We start from the raw sequence: 18,941 nt of genomic DNA on the forward strand, positions 1-18,941 counted from the left end.
AGTGCTGTGACGTATTTCCAAGTGAAACGGAATATTGAACAGAGGGCAGGGTTTTACTCTAGCGCTCCTCCTCTCCATCTCTCTCTCATAGCAAACTAACGGTTTGAGGGGAGTGGTTAAGCGTTTCCCCACCCAAACTGTGAAACCTACGTCATCAGAAAAAGAAACCATTCCAGACCGGAAGTAACTTTTCAGATTTTGATTAAAGATTACTAAGGTAAAACATTTTTTAATATATATTCACTTGCACGGATTAATTGTTCACCACAAGACTAGTAATATGCGCTAACAAAGTAAAGGTTCAATTTTGATTTCACGGGGACTTTAAACTAAACTAAAACCATTTTGCAGTGTTGAAAACAGCTTGACTGAAAGCCAATGTGAATGTCACTCACTACCAACTAGAAATGCGGGGAAATATAATAATTACAGATAACGTACCTGGTCACTCGATGATTATCTATCTGAACATTAAAATGACACGCCACAAACTATTTGCACAGATTATACATTAATTTTACTGAAATATCTCGAGGGGTATTAAAATATCCAGTATGTAAGGATAATAAACGTGTGTGTGACTCGTGAGCACTTCTGCCTGTCGGAGCAGTTTGTGTTTCAGCGCGTGATTGATGACGCTTCACCCCGTCAAAGGAAGGGTTACGGATCGCGGCAAACAACCGAAAATTATTTCCGTATGGACCGCCATGCTCAGCTCGAGTCTTACATGTTCTCATGTTTACTGCAGCTGACATTCATTTACTCTCTCTCTGGAATGTGAAGGAGAAAACATTAATTTACATCATGTGACGTGAAGAGCTCGCGGTTCACTCTATGGGTTCACTGCCCCCTGGTGGCGACTCGTGTTACTGCATGTACATATCCAGAAAAATTAATATCGACACACACTTGCATTTCAAATTCTTGTTTCATTCTGTTGAATGAAATACCTGATAAAACTATAAAGCGTCCATATATTTACAGAAATCCTTATAAATGTGGTCCCCCCGCCCCCAATCCTATGCAACAATTTCCCAATAAAAAACATCCAAAATGAACATATTTCATTTTATTACGACGATCAGCATTAGTACAGTGCTGTAAATCCATTACATTGATACATTCTCAATTACATGTTTACTATAGCACCAAAGATGAGGATTTCATTATAAAAAAACACTGGATTACTGTATTGAAAATATCTTTGGGCAACGAGTGGAAAACAAGCTTCGTTTTTTTCATTCCACCAAGATGCAAAACGTCAATCTTCACACTTCAAGTATGAATATTAAAAATACACATTTCACAAAGCTGAACTGTTAATATACAGGTGTAAATAACGTCTACACGACTCTTGGCACACAGTGCATCATATAGTCCTTTAACTTCTGATACAGACCTTATATAGTTCAGTTGTCTATCAACACAATGATAGTCAAAGGTGTGTTAGCTGCTCGTAGATGATCCGTTATAGGCTAAAACCGGCTCAATATCCTTCAACTTATATTAGCATACATTACATAACCAAGCAGACTTTGGTTGAAAGCGGAAAGTCTACTTAAGCATTTAAAATACTAATTCTCAGGTATTTACATACAGTAAAGAAGCATCCAAGTCAAACTAACCGTCCAGCTGGAGGTTAAAGGTCGATTCAGTAGTAAAAACAGCACCGTTACACACTGTAAACCTTGTTAATGACACAAGAAAATGATCAATATTTCATAATACGCGTTCCTGTCATGACGTAACATCACGTATGTACATTTAATTACAGAATAAATATTGTCAAACATAAATAAGGTACAAATGCATGATTATGAGAGGTAGGGTTATGCCATTTTAATTCGATCTACTTTAATCTTCCCTTCTAATAAAACTTCAGTGAAGCTCGTCTGAGCACTAAAAGCACTAAATCTGGCCCATTTAATGTGTCAAATTATGGAATTATATCTGAATGAGGATGGTTATAGAGTCTCCTAACTTGTCTATTAGTTATTAAACGAACCCAGCTGGTTTATTTAATTATTGCTTCGCATTGTTCTGTTATCAATCAGATTACTAACCGATTAAAAAAAGCAAAAGCACATGCTTGATCAGTTTGCTTTCAGCACCGTAAATGATGTCAGCATACTATTAAATATAATTAAAAACTATCATATATTAACTAGGACAATCTTTTACATTTTCAGGCATTTTACATTAAAGACGATCGTCAAGATGAGGAGATTTCAGTAGTGCTAGTCTGCAATGTTTTCTGGATCAAATGTAGAAAACATTCAATTATTTATATTTTCATATCAAGCTGATTGCTGTCGTCAGGCTCCGTTTCTCTTAAACGACTCGTTAACAGTGTGTGTCACATGCAGTAGTAGTTCATATCCATCTGGACAAACGGCACATACTGAATTATAAAATATTTAGAAATTGTTCATAAATCCCTTTACGTCAAAACTCTGCCCAAATAAAGGATTTGAACGTTTGCTACAACCAAAAAAATAAAGATACGCGCTCTTACACTATCGTTGCAACCAAACAATCACAATTTGGTTCAACGTGATCTTGACTGACCAGATCATTAAATAACAAATCAGTTCTGCATCCTGCATCCTGGTTCTGGGAGAAACTCACTTATTTGGTTCTCTCGATACTTTTGGGACGTTGAAATGCTTTGCGAAGGCTTACCGTAGCTGCCAGACGTTAAAGAGAGACGCATAGTGAACGCATTCACGAGAACACGAAGGACAAAGTCATGTTGATGTTTCTCTCACTGGATTTCGACAGAAAGTCCAGTATGAGGATGAGGAAGACATTTCCCACAGAAGCCCCCGCAGCGCCCGTAGATTCTGCTGCCGTCCTGCGAGACGCGGGAAAGAAACAATACAATAAAGATTATTAAATCCCTGCATACATCAACAACAATCATTTTAGTCAAAATGGCTATCAAATGCAATCACTTGTAATATGATTAAATTGCTTATCATTTTTAACCAATAGATGGCGCTGTTACCAAACTGATTTTGTGCATTATCTTGGCATCATGACATCACCATTTGAGAATGGTTTGCAAGTTTTTGTTGTCATGGTCTGAAGAAAATCTGAGTCGAATTTGGTTAAAATCAGACAAACACTCATACAGCATTTTACAACAAATTCAAAATGGACAATATGGGAAAATTGTGTATTACTTGACTCGGTATGCTGGCGTGAATAAAAAAAAACAACAACCAAAAAAACAGTTTTATGATTTTTGCCCAAACTGTTAAGAAGTTATGAGGAGAAGAATATTGTAGAAGTTAATATCTCCTGACCAGTCGGTGGCGCTGTGCTGAAACTCATGTATCCTCAGGTTATGCTTGTGATGACATGTACCAATATTCGTCTCAATATGCCAAAGAGTGGCGCAGATACAGCATTACGGTCATTTTGACGTGCTCATCATTCACATGTTATTCAAGAACGGTTTGGTTTATCAAAAAGCATTTAATAACTTCAGGACGGTCTAAAGATGATGCCATCTTTGGTGACAAATCAGACAAATCGTAAGGGATTTTTTTTGTGTGGAAAATTTAAAATGGCCCTTCCAGTTCAAAAGTTATTATATTAAACGCAAACTATAATCACAAACTCCGACAGTAGGTGGCGCTAGAGGGATTGAGTCAGAGACTCCAAATTTGCTGTGGTTAATGTTCAGTCTGTCCTCTCGACATAGACTCAGGAGCGTGAAAAGAAGAAGAAGAGGAAGATGACGACCATCTATAACAATAGTCCCGTGTTTGATAAAGTCATGTGGTTTCTCACCTCTGAGCGGTGAACTTTGAGTGTGACGTAGTTGCCTTGAGAAACCCATTTAGTGGATTCTGCGACCTTCAGTCCCGTTCCACTGAGATTTATACTGAACTGACCCTAACCAATCAGAGAAGAAGAGACAATTAACACAAACATTCGCTGACCATTTCACTTCTGTTACAGGATGTACACTACTGATCAATTAAAAAATGTATTAATATCCCCACTGATAAACCCCCCGCCAAATCCAGCATAAGCTGGTCGGCTGGGTTTAGCTGGTCTCTCAGGCTGGTTTCAAAGGGGTTTTGGACACTTTCTTCGCTGGTCAAGCTACGAGACCAGCTTAAAACCAGCTAAAACCAGCTTGGCCAGCCTGGAGGCCAGCTTAAACCAGCTCTGCCAGCCTGGAGGCCAGCTTAAACCAGCTAAAACCAGCTTGGCCAGCCTGTGAGACCAGCTTAAACCAGCTTGAACCAGCTTGGCCAGCCTGGAAACTAGCTTAAACCAGTTTGGCCAGCCTGGAGACCAGCTTAAACGAACTAAAACCACCTGGAGGCCAGCTTAAACCAGGTAAAACCAGCTTGGCCAGCCTGGAGACCAGCTTAAACCAGGTAAAACCAGCTTGGCCAGCCTGGAGACCAGCTTAAACCAGCTAAAACCAGCTTGGCCAGCCTGGAGACCAGCTTAAACCAGCATATACAACCTGGTTTCAGCAGTGTAATTAATGCTTTCCGGCTTAGGCTGGTTGACTGGTTTAAGATGGTCAAGTGGCTTCTAAAACCAGCCTGCTAAACCAGATGGAAGATCAGCTAAGGCCAACCAGCTTTTTTTTAGGGGGGTTTATTCATCAAGGACGCATTAAATTGATCAAAAATGGCATTAAAGACATTTATAATGTTAAAAGATTCTATTTCGACCTAAATATGACTGCTTTCAACATTGATAATAATCACAATTTTTTTTTATTACTGTATTTCTTATGTCTATTTTTAACTATGTTTTACTGTAGCACTTTGAGATTTGGTGTCAAATGTAAAGTGCCTTACAAATAAAATGTATTATTATTATTATTATTATTATAAATGTTTCATGAGCATCAGATCGTCATATTAGAGTGATTTCTGAAGGATCATGCGACACTGAAGACTGTAGTAATGATGCTAAAAATTCAGCTTTGATCAGAGAAATAAATTACACTTTATTATATATTCACACAGAGAACAGCAGATTTACACTGGAGTAATATTTCAGATTTTTTCCTGTATGTTTTGGAGCAGAAGAGACTCTTAACATCAGTGTTCTCCCACAGAGCTCGTCGATTAGCCAGTGGATCTCTAGCGCTGTACCTGAGGACATTTAGCGGCGCTGTAACAGTCTCCAGCGGACGCGAACGGCACCGCGCGACCAAACAGCGTCTGACTGAACCTCACGTCAGCCGCTGAAACACCGTAAACACAATCAGAAGTTAAACACAATCAAAACACAATCAGTTTACTGTTATACTGTAATATTTATTTATCTATCCACATATGATTTTTCATGTTATCTGTTTAATGTTAGCTTTGACTGCATGTGTGTGTGTGTATGGTACAGGTAACGCACTGATGATGCGCAGGGTGGGCAGATGGAGCCGCACGCGCTGGAACACGGTGTAACCGGCCGAAGCGTAGTCGTTCCTGCACTCGCAGTCCTGCCGTCGGCTGCCGTTATACGGGCACTCGAACGGGTTCTGGAGCCTGAGGAGAAACGGGAATACATCTGTTTCCTCAGTGGACAAGAGTTTGGAGCAATTAATTCAATCAATCAACTTTATTTCAGACACAAAGGTCCATAGAGACAACACAGTACAGATATTTAAATAAATAAATAACAATACAAACAGTTAAAAACAGTAAAAAAAATAAAATAATAATAAATAAATAAATTTTAGATGTTTAAATGTGGTCTTATTTGAACAGAAATACTGTAAAAATGATGTAAATCATCTGTTTTCTATGTGAATATACAATGAATTATGATTCATTATTGTATTATTGATTATTTTGATTATTAGTTTTAATTAAAATGATATTTTATTTTGAGCCAGGGCTGCAGTGTGTTCAGTGCTCAGTGTTTCTCAGGTGTGTTTACCTGTACCCGTACACCTCTGAGTAGTTGTCGGTCTGGCCGCTGCGCAGCGTCACGTACTCCTTCGGGAAAGCGCTGTGCATCTCGGCACAATAAACGCGCAGGATCTTGGAGCGAACTGTGATGTGATGTTCTCCGTCTCTCCTGACGCCTCCCTTCACCTGGAGCTGCCGGCAGCTGGAGTGGTGTTCACCTGAGCAACACACACACACACACACACACACAGGTAAGCTCACAGAGTATCCACGAGTGTGAAGCTGCGTCTGCCTCAAACTCACAGTCGGTCTGCCTGCAGGTGGCGCTGGACTCACACACACACAGTAGACTGTAGACTAGACTGACTTATACACACACACACTCACAGTCGGCCTGCCTGCAGGTGGCGCTGGACTCGGGCCGGCTGGACGATGAGCAGGTCTCAGCGCCGACACACTCCACCTTCCTCCGCATTACTCCAGCGCCGCACGTCTGAGAGCACTGAGACACAACACACACACGTCAGGCACATAGCACACAGAGAGCGAGCTTGTGTATTGCATTATAATATTTGTGTTACTCCCAAAAAAGTAACTAGTTGCGTTACTTGGTTACTTTCTATGGAACTTTTCTATGGTTACTTTTTATGAAAAATAATGCGTTACAATATTGCGTTACTTAGTTCCTTTTTATGAAAAGTAATGAGTAACATTACTTTTCCGATACTTTTTCTCACCTGTGCTTTTTTAAAACAACAAGAAAAGTCCTGTTTTTGGCAAATGTTAAGGTCGTTTCACCTCAAGTTAATAGAAAAAGTAATTGATTACGTAACTCAAGTTAGTTCAAAAAGTAATCTGATTATGTAACTGCAATCTGATTATGTAACTCAAGTTTCTTGAAAAAGTAATCTGATTACGTAACTCAAGTTACTTAGTAATCTGATTACGTAACTCAAATTACTTGAAAAAGCAATCTGATTATGTAACTGTAATCTGATTACATAACTCAAGTTTCTTAGTAATCTGATTACGTAACTCAAGTTACTTGAAAAAGCAATCTGATTATGTAACTGTAATCTGATTACGTAACTCAAGTTACTTAGTAATCTGATTACGTAACTCAAGTTACTTGAAAAAGCAATCTGATTATGTAACTGTAATCTGATTACGTAACTCAAGTTTCTTAGTAATCTGATTACGTAACTCAAGTTACTTGAAAAAGCAATCTGATTATGTAACTGTAATCTGATTACGTAACTCAAGTTTCTTAGTAATCTGATTACGTAACTCAAGTTACTTGAAAAAGCAATCTGATTATGTAACTGTAATCTGATTACGTAACTCAAGTTTCTTAGTAATCTGATTACGTAACTCAAATTACTTGAAAAAGCAATCTGATTATGTAACTGTAATCTGATTACGTAACTCAAGTTACTTAGTAATCTGATTACGTAACTCAAGTTACTTGAAAAAGCAATCTGATTATGTAACTGTAATCTGATTACGTAACTGAATAATCTGATTACGTAACTCAAGTTACTTAGTAATCTGATTATGTAACTCAAGTTTCATGAAAAACTAATCTGATCACGTAACTCAAGTTACTTGTTGGCCCTCACCTGACTCCAGGGGCCGGCGCTCCAGGCTCCAGCTGATGGACAGGCTGGGAGTCGACAGGGTCTGCTGTCGATCGGCCGGCGCTCGCTACACTGAGAGAATGACTGCAGGTCAGACGTCAGCTGGAGGTCAGAGGTCACGGCAGAGCAACGAACCGCCCGGCGCTGGAGTCCAGAGCCGCAGCTCACCGAACACTGAACACACATCAAACACCCTCATCATACAAAAGCACTATAATGCGTAAGTGTTACCATGAATTTTTACAATTATTTGTATTACAATTATTTTATTAAATAATTAATTAATTAATTAAATATTATTATTTAACTAACTTTATTAACTAATTATTAACTAATTCAGATTTCTTTTATTTATTTATGTGAATTGCAGCAGCAAATGAAGGATTTCATTAATTTAATATCTATTATTTAAATTTTATGTGACTTTGACGGAAATGAAGGAAGTCCATTACTTTAATTTTTATTTATTTATTTATTATTTGTTGTGCGTTTTGTGTGAAATTGAGTAATTTTAACATGTATTTATTATTTTATTTTATATGAATCAGAGCAGAAAGAGAAGGGATTTAATTAATCATTTATTTATTTTATTATTTATTTAAAACAATTAAGTGGAATTTGAACAAGTGAAGCTTTTTATTTATTTGAGGGACAAATTTCATTATTTATTTATTATTTAATTTTTTTATTATGTATTTATTAATATTTTTAAATTTCCTTATTTTTATAAATATGAATGTATTAATTTTTTTCTGTGAAATGGCACAACAAGTAGTAAATTAATTCATGGATGTATTTTTTTATGAATATGAATTTGAACAGCAAGTGACGAAATGTATTTATTCTAATATTTATTCATTTTTTATGTACTTGTATGGGAAAAGCAAGTAAAGAAATTGCATTATTTTAATATATTTTTATGTTTTTTTGTGACGGAGGTATTTCAGTTATTCATTTATTTTACTTCTTTTTTTGTGAATTTATTTAATATGAATCTGAAAACTGTCATCATACATCAACATTTGTGGTCACTACATTATTGCCACACTTCCCTTTGATAGTTCATGATTTTGCTCTGATGTCAGAATCAGTGTGACTGAAGCATGAGAAGCTCAGGCTGATGCTGTGATTGACACACACACACACACACACCTGACTCCAGGCTGCAGTGACCCACACGTGCTGACAGGTGGCGCTGTGACAAGGCTCGTATGTGTGAGGTTTGGCTGAGACGTCACACAAATGATCAGGAACCACGCTCATCCCTCCGTCCAGACAAATCACTGACCTGGACCTCATGCCTCGTCCACAGGTGGCGTTACACTGGAGACACACACACACACTCATATTATTATTATATTATTTGATCTGTCAGTCAAACAGATAGTCCCGCCTACAACTCTGTTGATTGGTTAAGAAGGCAGAACTCTAAAATGAATAATTGCCATAGTAAATCATCTGCTGGTATTTAAGGAAGGATGAAGTGTTGAGATCCTCCAGACGAGGGCGCTGTTGCACCATCACAGCTCACACACACACACACACACACACACATAAACAGCAGAAACATCACTCAGCTGTGTTATATCTGAGCCTGTCTGAAGTCTGAGCTGTTGTTCTGGAGATGATCTTATCCCACAAGCCCTCAGCCGAGGGTCACGGTCACATCTCCTGAGCTAGGATCAGCGAGATCAGGCAAACAGCCTTTCTTTCCTTACACACATTTTTACAATACTTTCCCTCTGATTTCGAGTGAAGTGGGACTTTTATTCTTGATTTTCTTTGATCTTTCTATACACTGAAAAGAATGTGGAAACAATTTTCACACTGCACACATAGTGTTTTAAATTTAAAAATTTGTATAAAAGCATCTTTATATATATATATATATGTGTGTGTGTGTGTGTGTAATAAAAAAAGAAAATAAAAAATGTTTTTAAATTTTAAAAACATGTAATAATAATAATAATAATAAATAAATATTACATGAACAAACAAACAAACAAACAAATAAATAAATCTTGATCTGCTCAGGCTGGGAAATCCCCTTATCAGCATGAGTGTAACGTGTGTGTGACTGTGTGTGTTACTCACGTCCCGCCACTCATGAGCCATCCAGCTGTGTGTGTGACACCCGGCGAGGAAGCAGGAGCGGATTGACACGGGACGCACACGCTTGTCACACAGGTCATCCCTGACCTGACCTCTGACCTTTAACCTGCAGAAGACCTCGCGGGACTGAACGCCAGCGCCACAGCTCACCGAACACTGCACACACACACACAAGCGCATGATTACGAGACGTCTGTGTTACAGCACTGGTGTAGTGTGTGTGTGTGTGTTCTTCCTCTGAGAGGTCATGATTGCTTCCAGACGTGGGGAATGACGGGGTTAAACTGGACGACCCATGTGACCCAACACCTCAGCCAATCAGAACACTGGGTGGATTCACTACATCTGGGGTGCGTTTCCCAAAAGCATCGCTGGCCAACATGATCGTAATCTTCACTGAACTCTGCTGCCCAGTCGGCCACGGGAAACTATTGCACTCACTGCCATTAATCAGATTAGAAAACTCACAGATTGTGTCTAGTATTTGACAAGGGGAAAAAAATGCGTTTAGAAAATATTAAAATATAATATATTTATTGGAAAAATATGTGTTTTTAAAATGGAATAATACGGAAAGACCAAAGAATAATTAAAATAAATAAAACCATCTCGAGATTAAAGTCAATATAATGCGAGATTAAATTCGTTAAATTATGAGAGAAACAGTCAAAATGCAATATCGAGAATAAACTCATTACATTTAGAGAATAAAGTCGTGTTTAAAAACGTAAATTTTGTTACAGTTTTATTTAGCATTTTTAGAAAAGTTTAAATTTAGAAAAAAACTGTTAAATTTCGAGAAAATAAAACGTTGAGAATAAAGTCGTTTGAGAAAAAAAATGCGTTCAATTTCGAGAAAAAAAAAAGTAGAACTAAAATGTAGAGAATGCTGATGGAGGACATGATGGATCACTTAGTTTAGACTTCTATAACCGGGTCTGTTCGTTCTTGGACTACTGAAAAACTTTTGATATGACATACAGCACTATTGCAGATATTTATTTATCATTGCTCGGCTTCCGTAGGAAAAATCCTTAGTTTTTGTATAAAAATATATTTTATGCCAGTAAAACACATGTATAACAACAACAACAACAAAAAACATATAAAATAAACTGTATTGAATTGTTTTCTGACAAACAGGAAGTGAGGTCACGCACCGCTCTCCACTGATTGGCTCTCCAGCTGGGGCAGGGTCCCGCCCTGCAGGCCTTCTGTGTTCTGGGCCGGTTCTGATGTGCGCAGGCCTCGTCCTCCATCTGGGTCTGATTCTGGTCCACACACACGATCTGTCGCTCTTTTATTCCCTTCCCACAGGACACCGAACACTAGAGAGAGAGAGAGAGAGAGAGAGAGAGAGAGAGAGCATCAACAACAGTGTGCAACAATTCATACCTCATTCATGTCTTTTTCCCAGGCGATGGGAACCACAAGCCACCGTGTTCTGCAAGCGATGGGCTTAAACTCAGACCAGCGAAACCATCAACACTCATCTGGAACCAATAACACAGAACATTCTGCAGAGGAACAGAGGAGACATCCAAATCCGGACATGAGGCACTACGAGACTCACATCTGGGAAACGACATGCATTAAAGATTCAATTAAATTTAATTAAATAATTAAATTAAATTAAAATTGAAACAACGTTAGGTAAAATCAAATAAATATAATTTTTACATTTTTAAATAAATATAAGACAGCTTATTACTGGCACTTGTGTACAAGTACTGTATGTTCATTCACTAATAATAAAAAATAAAATATAAAATGCCAAATGAAACAAATGCAAAATAAAAAACAATAAGGCATGACATAATATTGATAATTTTGGTATAAAAGCATCTGTGTAAAAGTTCTGTGTTCATGATCTCCTAATAAATAAAATAAAAATAAATTAATATAGATATAAAAAATAAATAAATATAATCCTGAATGCAATTAGGCGACCGTAAAATAAAATAAAATAAAATAAAATAATTGTATGAAGCCTATTTTTTGAGTCCTTAAATAGTTTATATTAATATATATTAAATAAATATATAAAATGTACAATAATAATATATTACATATTTATGTAGTTTATAAGAGTGTGTGAAGCAGGGCGGGGCCGAGAGCTGTGGGAACGGAGCGAGTGTTAATGAAACACCGCACTCTAGTCCCACGGAGGAGCTCAGGAAGGACAAAAGCAGAGAATCGTCAGGCAAGGACGAGAGAGGACTAGATATTATTTTATTAGGAGGACTGGTTTTACTTTTCAATTTGAAATTAATATGAGCTGGATCTTCTTCAGTTGCCAGTTTGGACTTCAACAAAAGATCCCAGTATCTGTTTCCACGTCATGGAGAATAAAAGAAACAGGTCTGAGCAGCACTAAAGAACATCCACACACACACACACACACACACACATCATAAACAAGGTCATTACAAAGGTATTTTAAACACAGGGCTGCAGTCTGCCAGCAGCACAACACATCAAAGACCACACAGATAAGTGAGCAACCATCAGATACACACACACACACACACACACAGAGTAATGGGCTCGGGTAAACCACTCCTCAAAACTCCTAAAGGAAAATAGGAGGAGAAACGGGGAAGAAGGAGAGACGGCTGAGAACAGTTAGTAGTTACTCAGCTTTATGAGGACACACAACTGAAGGATGATCTTCATCTTCATCAGAGGACAGAAGAGAGAGAAACAGGAGAAAAGAGGAGATACGGAAGAATCAGGAGGAGGGAGGAGAAACAGGAGAAATGGAGGTAAAGATGAAGATGTTTACTGCAGAAACACAGCATGATACACACACTGATCTGCAGTCACACTTCTAATGCATGAATGTGTGTTTATTTCTCATCATCTGACTTTACTGAGGCTTTACTGAACCCGAAAGTTTATTTAAAAAAAAAAAAATACATATATATATATACATATATACAATTTTTTTTTAATTTATCCTAATTTAAATGATTATTTTTTTAGAATAAGATTTGTTGCCTTTAAAACTTAATTTGTTATATCTAGATTTAGATATAGATATATTATATATTTGTATTATATATGAAGAGTTCAGATGCAAAAGCCTCTAAATGCCATTTGAAATGTTCTTCTTTAATGATGATTTTTATCAAACTTGTATATTTAAGTTCAGTAATTTCACTTAAATGGCAATGATAATTACCTATTAATTGTTATTTAAGTGAAATTACTGAACTTAAATATACAAGTTTGATAAAAATCATCATTAAAGAAGAACATTTCAAATGGCATTTAGAGGCTTTTGCATCTGAACTCTTCATATGTTTTTATTTGTTCAGACAGGAAACAAAAATGTGCTTGTCAGGCGTATCAGAGTAAATAATGTCAGACTGTTTATTACTCAGACACCAAAAAATGCATGAGGTCCATAACCAGATCCATGTGTGTTTGAACTCAGATTTGTGGAAACGAGTGTTTTCTGTGGATGTATCATCAGTTCTGCTCACCGTTCCCCTCAGAGAAACTCGTCTGTCTCAACAGTCACTCATTACTTTTGTGAACAGAACATTTCTCAAAAGTTCAAACAATCTACAATAAATGTATTTTCCATATATATATATATATATGAAGAGTTCAGATGCAAAAGCCTCTAAGTGCCATTTGAAATTTTCTTCTAAAATGGTCATTTTTATCAAGCTTGCATATTTAAGTTCAGTAATTTCACTTAAATGACATTTAATAGGTAATCTTCATTGCCATTTAAGTGAAATTACTGAACTTAAATATACAAGCTTGATAAAAATGACCATTCTAGAAGAAAATTTCAAATGGCACTTAGAGGCTTTTGCATCTGAACTCTTCATATATATTGCAGTGTATATAGAATCATTTTGTTTAATTTTTTACTTAAATTGTATTAAATTAATACACATTTCATTTAATTAAAAATATATTTACATTAATATGAAATGACATTAAATATAAATTAAATATTGACATTTTATAAATTAAAAATGAAATCGAATAATCTAATTTGTTGATTTTAAATGTAATTAAATCAATAATAACGAGTGATCAGAAACGGCATCATGTCATTATTAAACAGACTCGTGTAAGATAACGCAGATACTGACGACACTGAACAGATCAGATTCATACACAGATCAGATTAAGCACGTGATGTGTGAAGTGTTTCCAGGACTGGTTTAGATCTGAAGTGCTGACGTCACGGTGAGTTCAACAAAAGAGTTCACAAAGTGTCAAGAGCTCACCATGATTATAAATGGATATTGAAGAGCATATTTCAGCACACTTCTCATAGCTGAGATTCATTCCCGTTGCAAAGCACATGAGGATCAAGGGTCTGCATATGAAAACCACATGAGAGGATCAGACTCTTCAAAGATCTCAGTAAACGTGAAGCCGACGTTCACCACACACACACACACACACACTGATCATCATAAACACACGCTCTGTCTGAGAAGTGAACGTGAGACGACAGCTGGTGAGATCTGCACATCAGTAAATCACCACACACACACACACAAGAGGAGAACGGACACACTGCGATGAAACTCTGTAAACTCGAACTCACAAAAACTTACACTCCTGTAAACACGTCTGAACTATCATTATAGAATTCATACAACACCTTTTTGAAAACAATAATTCATGGAGTTCATGGAGAAATGTTTGAGGAAAACCTTTCAGTGTCACCGTTACATCAAATTCCACATAATAAAATAACATAATCCTTGAAATTATATAAATCAGTGATTTATATATTAAATAAAAATCATTAATTAAATATTTAACTATCTAAAATATTATTTAAACATTTATATTATTTAAAAAATGTAATAATATACAAATAATTTCTTTTTTTTTACATTTTATTGTAAAAAATTATTATAATATAAATAAAATATAAATTATACATTTGATATATTCTATCTCTATTTATATAGAATATTATATTATATAAAATAAAATAATTTGCATAAGTATATATATATATATATACTATTTTGATATATATATATATATTACAAATATATTTATAATTTCTTAAATTATTTAATTTTAAACATTTATTATAATACTGGTACATAAATTATAATCTATAGAGAATGGAAAATAATGTTTACAAATTCGTATTCAATGACATTATATATGGGTTTTTTTTCTATTTTGTTATAATTTATTATTTAAATATTTCATTTGAAATATAATTTTAAATAATAATAATTTATTATTATTATATGTCTTTAAAGCTCAGGTGAAGCTGCTCTTATATCTTATTTGTATGTGTGTTTCGGGAGTGAGTTGAAGTCAAAAACCCATGACTTTAATACGTCATGAACTCATTTCTCCATCAGCAAGGTTTTGTGTGTGTGTGTGTGTGTGTGTGTTTACTCCTTCAGACATGAAGTGCTGCGTTTGTTCAACCATATTTGGCCCTGGAGTGAATCTGTGTATCTTGAACTCATCACATATTTAGAGTCCAGACCGGAATAGTTTATGCTTCAAGGATACGTCTAAATGAGTCCAGAGTGAATCTTCCTCATATTCTGCAGCCATTATAGGAAACACAATATATCCAGACACGTTGAGTCAGTCCAGTATTTCAAATAGCTTGCCATATTTATATTCTCGTATTAAAATGATCAACTGATTCCTAAACAAAAAGCCAACAATCATTTTTATACTATTGAAGTATTTGCAGTCTTTGACTCGTTTTGTGTGATTGAATCTGATGGTATAGTTTAATCATTCCACACAGCCGCGGATGAATCACTGACTCAGATAAATCATGACTCGGATGAATCATGACTCAGATGGATCACGACTCAGATGGATCATGACTCAGATAAATCACTGGCTCAGATGAATCACTGACTCAGATATATCACTGGCTCAGATAAATCTCTGACTCAGATGAATCATGACTCAGATGAATCACTGACTCAGATAAATCATGACTCGGATGAATCATGACTCAGATGGATCACGACTCAGATGGATCATGACTCAGATAAATCACTGGCTCAGATAAATCTCTGACTCAGATGAATCATGACTCAGATGAATCACTGACTCATATGAATCATGACTCAGATAAATCATAACTCAGAAGAGTGTGAACGATTGATATGGACAGATCTGGGATGCTTTTCTTTACCATTTGGGATCCAGACGAGAGCAGGACTGGACCGGGACTAAACCACATGAATCTTCAGTTCTAGACAGGTTTACAGTTGTTAACCACTTAAACAACATGTTTTCAACGAAAATATTGTTCAAATATATCACATTCCAGTGTATAAATGATCTTTCAGTGAGATGTTGTTCGGCTGCAGTACCGAACGCTTCCACTAGAGGAAACTCGTCTCATTCATTTCCAATGAGTCATTTCTGACTGCAAGGAGCACAAGTGTGACTATTTTTTTTACAGGACCATTAAACCTGTTCAAATCATGTCCATGATATGTGTGTGTTCACAAAGAAAGTGCCAAAACCTTAAAGTTTTGGACCGTTCTGATGAAGAAAAAAATTCAAGAAAAATCGATTTTTCTGTCTAAACTGCCGAAGACCTGCTGAGGGTGAAGTGAAACCAGTCGACTGAGCTCTACTACATGAACTTTGGCTTAATTTGAGCTGAAGACCAGTACTAATCTAGACTAAACCTTAGAAACTCTTCAGATTCAGATTCAAACAAAGAAGAGAAACATTAAAACATCTTCATCAGATTCTCATCTTCTGTCCATCAGAAACTGAACCAGTGAGAGTCTCGTCTCAGAAAGCTTCAGGAGAATCACAACTAAATACTTCCAGATCCTCCCCCCCCCCCCTCTCTCTCTCTCTCTCTCACACACACACACACACACAGCTGAGTTTTCTTTTCAACACTCAAGGAGAATCACAACTAAACACTTCCAGATCCTCCTCTCTCTCTCTCACACGCACGCACACACACACTCTCACTCACTCTCATTCACACTCTCACTCTTACCCACACACCCTCACTCACACTCACTCACACTCACTCACACTCACACTCTCTCACTCACTCTCTCACTCACACTCACTCACACTCACTCACACACTCACTTACTCACTCACCCTCTCACTCACTCGTTCATGCATGCACGTTCGCTCACACACACCTGAGGATTCACTGCAACAACGGAGGAGAATCACAACTAAACACTTCCAGATCCCTCTCGCTCACACACACACACACACACATTATTACTGTGGGTAATTATTGAGGGTAATTTATGCTGACTGAAAACTCTTTCGACACTCAGACAGGAAACAGGTCACGTTAGCATCTCACACACACACACACACACACACACACACACCGCCTCTCTTCCTCTCGGTCTCTCTCAGGTTCTGCTGAAATAATAACCTGAGAACAAGAACTTTAAATGAACAATTATCCTTCAGCTTACAGTGCAGATGCTCACTCGAAGCGGACACATTTAAAATGCTATCTCTATTAAAAAGAGTTTGTTCGTATTAATATGTAGGTATAAAGCTTGACAAAAGATTTGTGTTTAATGTACATATTAATAACTTGTAGAAAGAACATCGCTAAATGTGATCTTATTGCACACTTTTAGGGAAATGACCTTCTCATATTTCTATATGTAGTTCTTGCACTAGATCTGCAACTTAAAGTCCAGAGGGATTGTCTTATTAATAGACTGGTGTGTGTGTTTGTTATGTTGTTCTCTTGTGAAACTTTGTCTTGTAATATTTCTATGAGATCTTTCTGGTTTATATAAAGGCATAATTAAACATTAAATCACATCCAGATGACCACAGATGGAAGGTAAACTGCATAAGAACATCCATATGTTTCTGTACTGAGTTCAAGATTAAAACACAGAGTTTAATTTGTGGGTGAATAAAACTGTTTTTATTTACCGTTTGCTCGTCATGTTTAGTGGTTTACATGAGCTTTACTGCGTAATAAAACACTGGCGACGCTGGATCCTCGACAAGAGCGCAACTAACACCGAGAGTGCTTTCTGGTGAGTGTTCATATAGAAAATACACTGAAAACATTTTTTTTAATCTTTTATTATTTACATTATTTACCTAGAATTACAATTGTAAAATTGATTTAAAAACTAAACTGATGTGCTGTGTTGTGTGAATCACTTCTGCATGTTTTCTTCATATCTCAGTTCTTAAATCAATGGTCAATCTTTTGTTTGGGGAACATATTCAATATTAACTTTTGCCTCAATAAACTCCTAATTTATTGATTATTAATAGTTAATAAGGTCATTGTAGTTGTTAAGTTTAGGTTATAAGAGATGTAGAAAATGGTCATGCAGAATAATGCATTATTATGCGCTTTATGATTAATAAACAACTAATATCATAGTAATATGCAAGACAATAAGCAAATAGTGAGAATTGGACCCTAAACTAAAGTTTTACCAAATGAATATTTCATTAATTGTATTTCATGAGGTAAGTTACCATGTTTTACCATAATAAGAAACTGCATTATAACACTGCAATATAACTAACAGTTATTTTTGAGGTTCAGTTCAACAATACTCGAATCACACTCATAAATCCCACATGGAAAACATCATCTGAACATAATTTGAAACTTCGGGCCGACAGATTTCGGAAAATCTCCTATTATTCGAGGGTTCTGAAGTTATGATTTATGAGGGACGAGAAACAACTTTCCTCACACACACATCAACGGATTAAACGATGGAATAATGACTCATAATGCAGAGAATGTTTGCAATAATCAGAGAACTGAAACTGGTGTTTAGAGAACACTTATCGCTGTGTGTGTGTGTGTCTGTACTGTAAAAAAATATTTTCAAGATTTGTTATCACAACATATTTTCTTTTGTCAAATCAACTTTATAATAATTTATTTAGTTGAGATAACTTATTATTTTGAGTTTCTGATGATTAAATTAATCTCCTTCATTGTATTAACTCACTTTTTCAAGTTCAATGAACTTAAAATTAAGGCAACCAGGTTACTTACTTTTTTAAGTTAAACCATCAATATTTTTTTACAGTGTGTGAGAGAGGAAATGAGTGTGTGATTGTGTGAGAGTGTGTGTGTGTGTGAGATATTCTCTCATAAACACTATTAATATCTTCAGTAATTGTTCTTCTCTGTCTTGATGTGAGAATGTTTCGATGTGTGTGACAGAAACACAGAGGAAGATCATCATGTTTCTGCAGTGTAACGAGTTCATCATTAAAACACTTGGATTTTAATCGGTTATTTGTTCGACTGAAACTCGATGCAACACAATTGTGGATG

General features: G+C 36.2%; 1 protein-coding gene across 2 annotated transcripts in view; it reads right to left on the reverse strand.

Annotated features, from left to right (window-relative positions):
• Positions 1–1,054: 1,054 nt before the first annotated feature.
• Positions 1,055–18,941, reverse strand: part of LOC120460377 (A disintegrin and metalloproteinase with thrombospondin motifs 20) — an 81,915-nt gene continuing 64,028 nt past the window's right edge. For both annotated transcript variants that reach the window (XM_039648121.2, XM_089127422.1), the window contains 10 exons: positions 10,798–10,965; positions 9,620–9,793; positions 8,678–8,848; positions 7,508–7,699; positions 6,276–6,390; positions 5,917–6,106; positions 5,389–5,522; positions 5,133–5,224; positions 3,799–3,903; positions 1,055–2,854 (listed from right to left, as the gene is read on the reverse strand). In XM_039648121.2, the coding sequence (XP_039504055.2) occupies positions 2,765–2,854; positions 3,799–3,903; positions 5,133–5,224; positions 5,389–5,522; positions 5,917–6,106; positions 6,276–6,390; positions 7,508–7,699; positions 8,678–8,848; positions 9,620–9,793; positions 10,798–10,965 (1,431 nt within the window). In that variant the 3' untranslated portion in view covers positions 1,055–2,764. The remainder of the gene's footprint in view (positions 2,855–3,798; positions 3,904–5,132; positions 5,225–5,388; positions 5,523–5,916; positions 6,107–6,275; positions 6,391–7,507; positions 7,700–8,677; positions 8,849–9,619; positions 9,794–10,797; positions 10,966–18,941) is intronic.

Source organism: Pimephales promelas, chromosome 25, assembly GCF_988280905.1.
Source record: "Pimephales promelas chromosome 25, fPimPro1.hap1.1, whole genome shotgun sequence".
Taxonomy (NCBI): domain Eukaryota; kingdom Metazoa; phylum Chordata; class Actinopteri; order Cypriniformes; family Leuciscidae; genus Pimephales; species Pimephales promelas.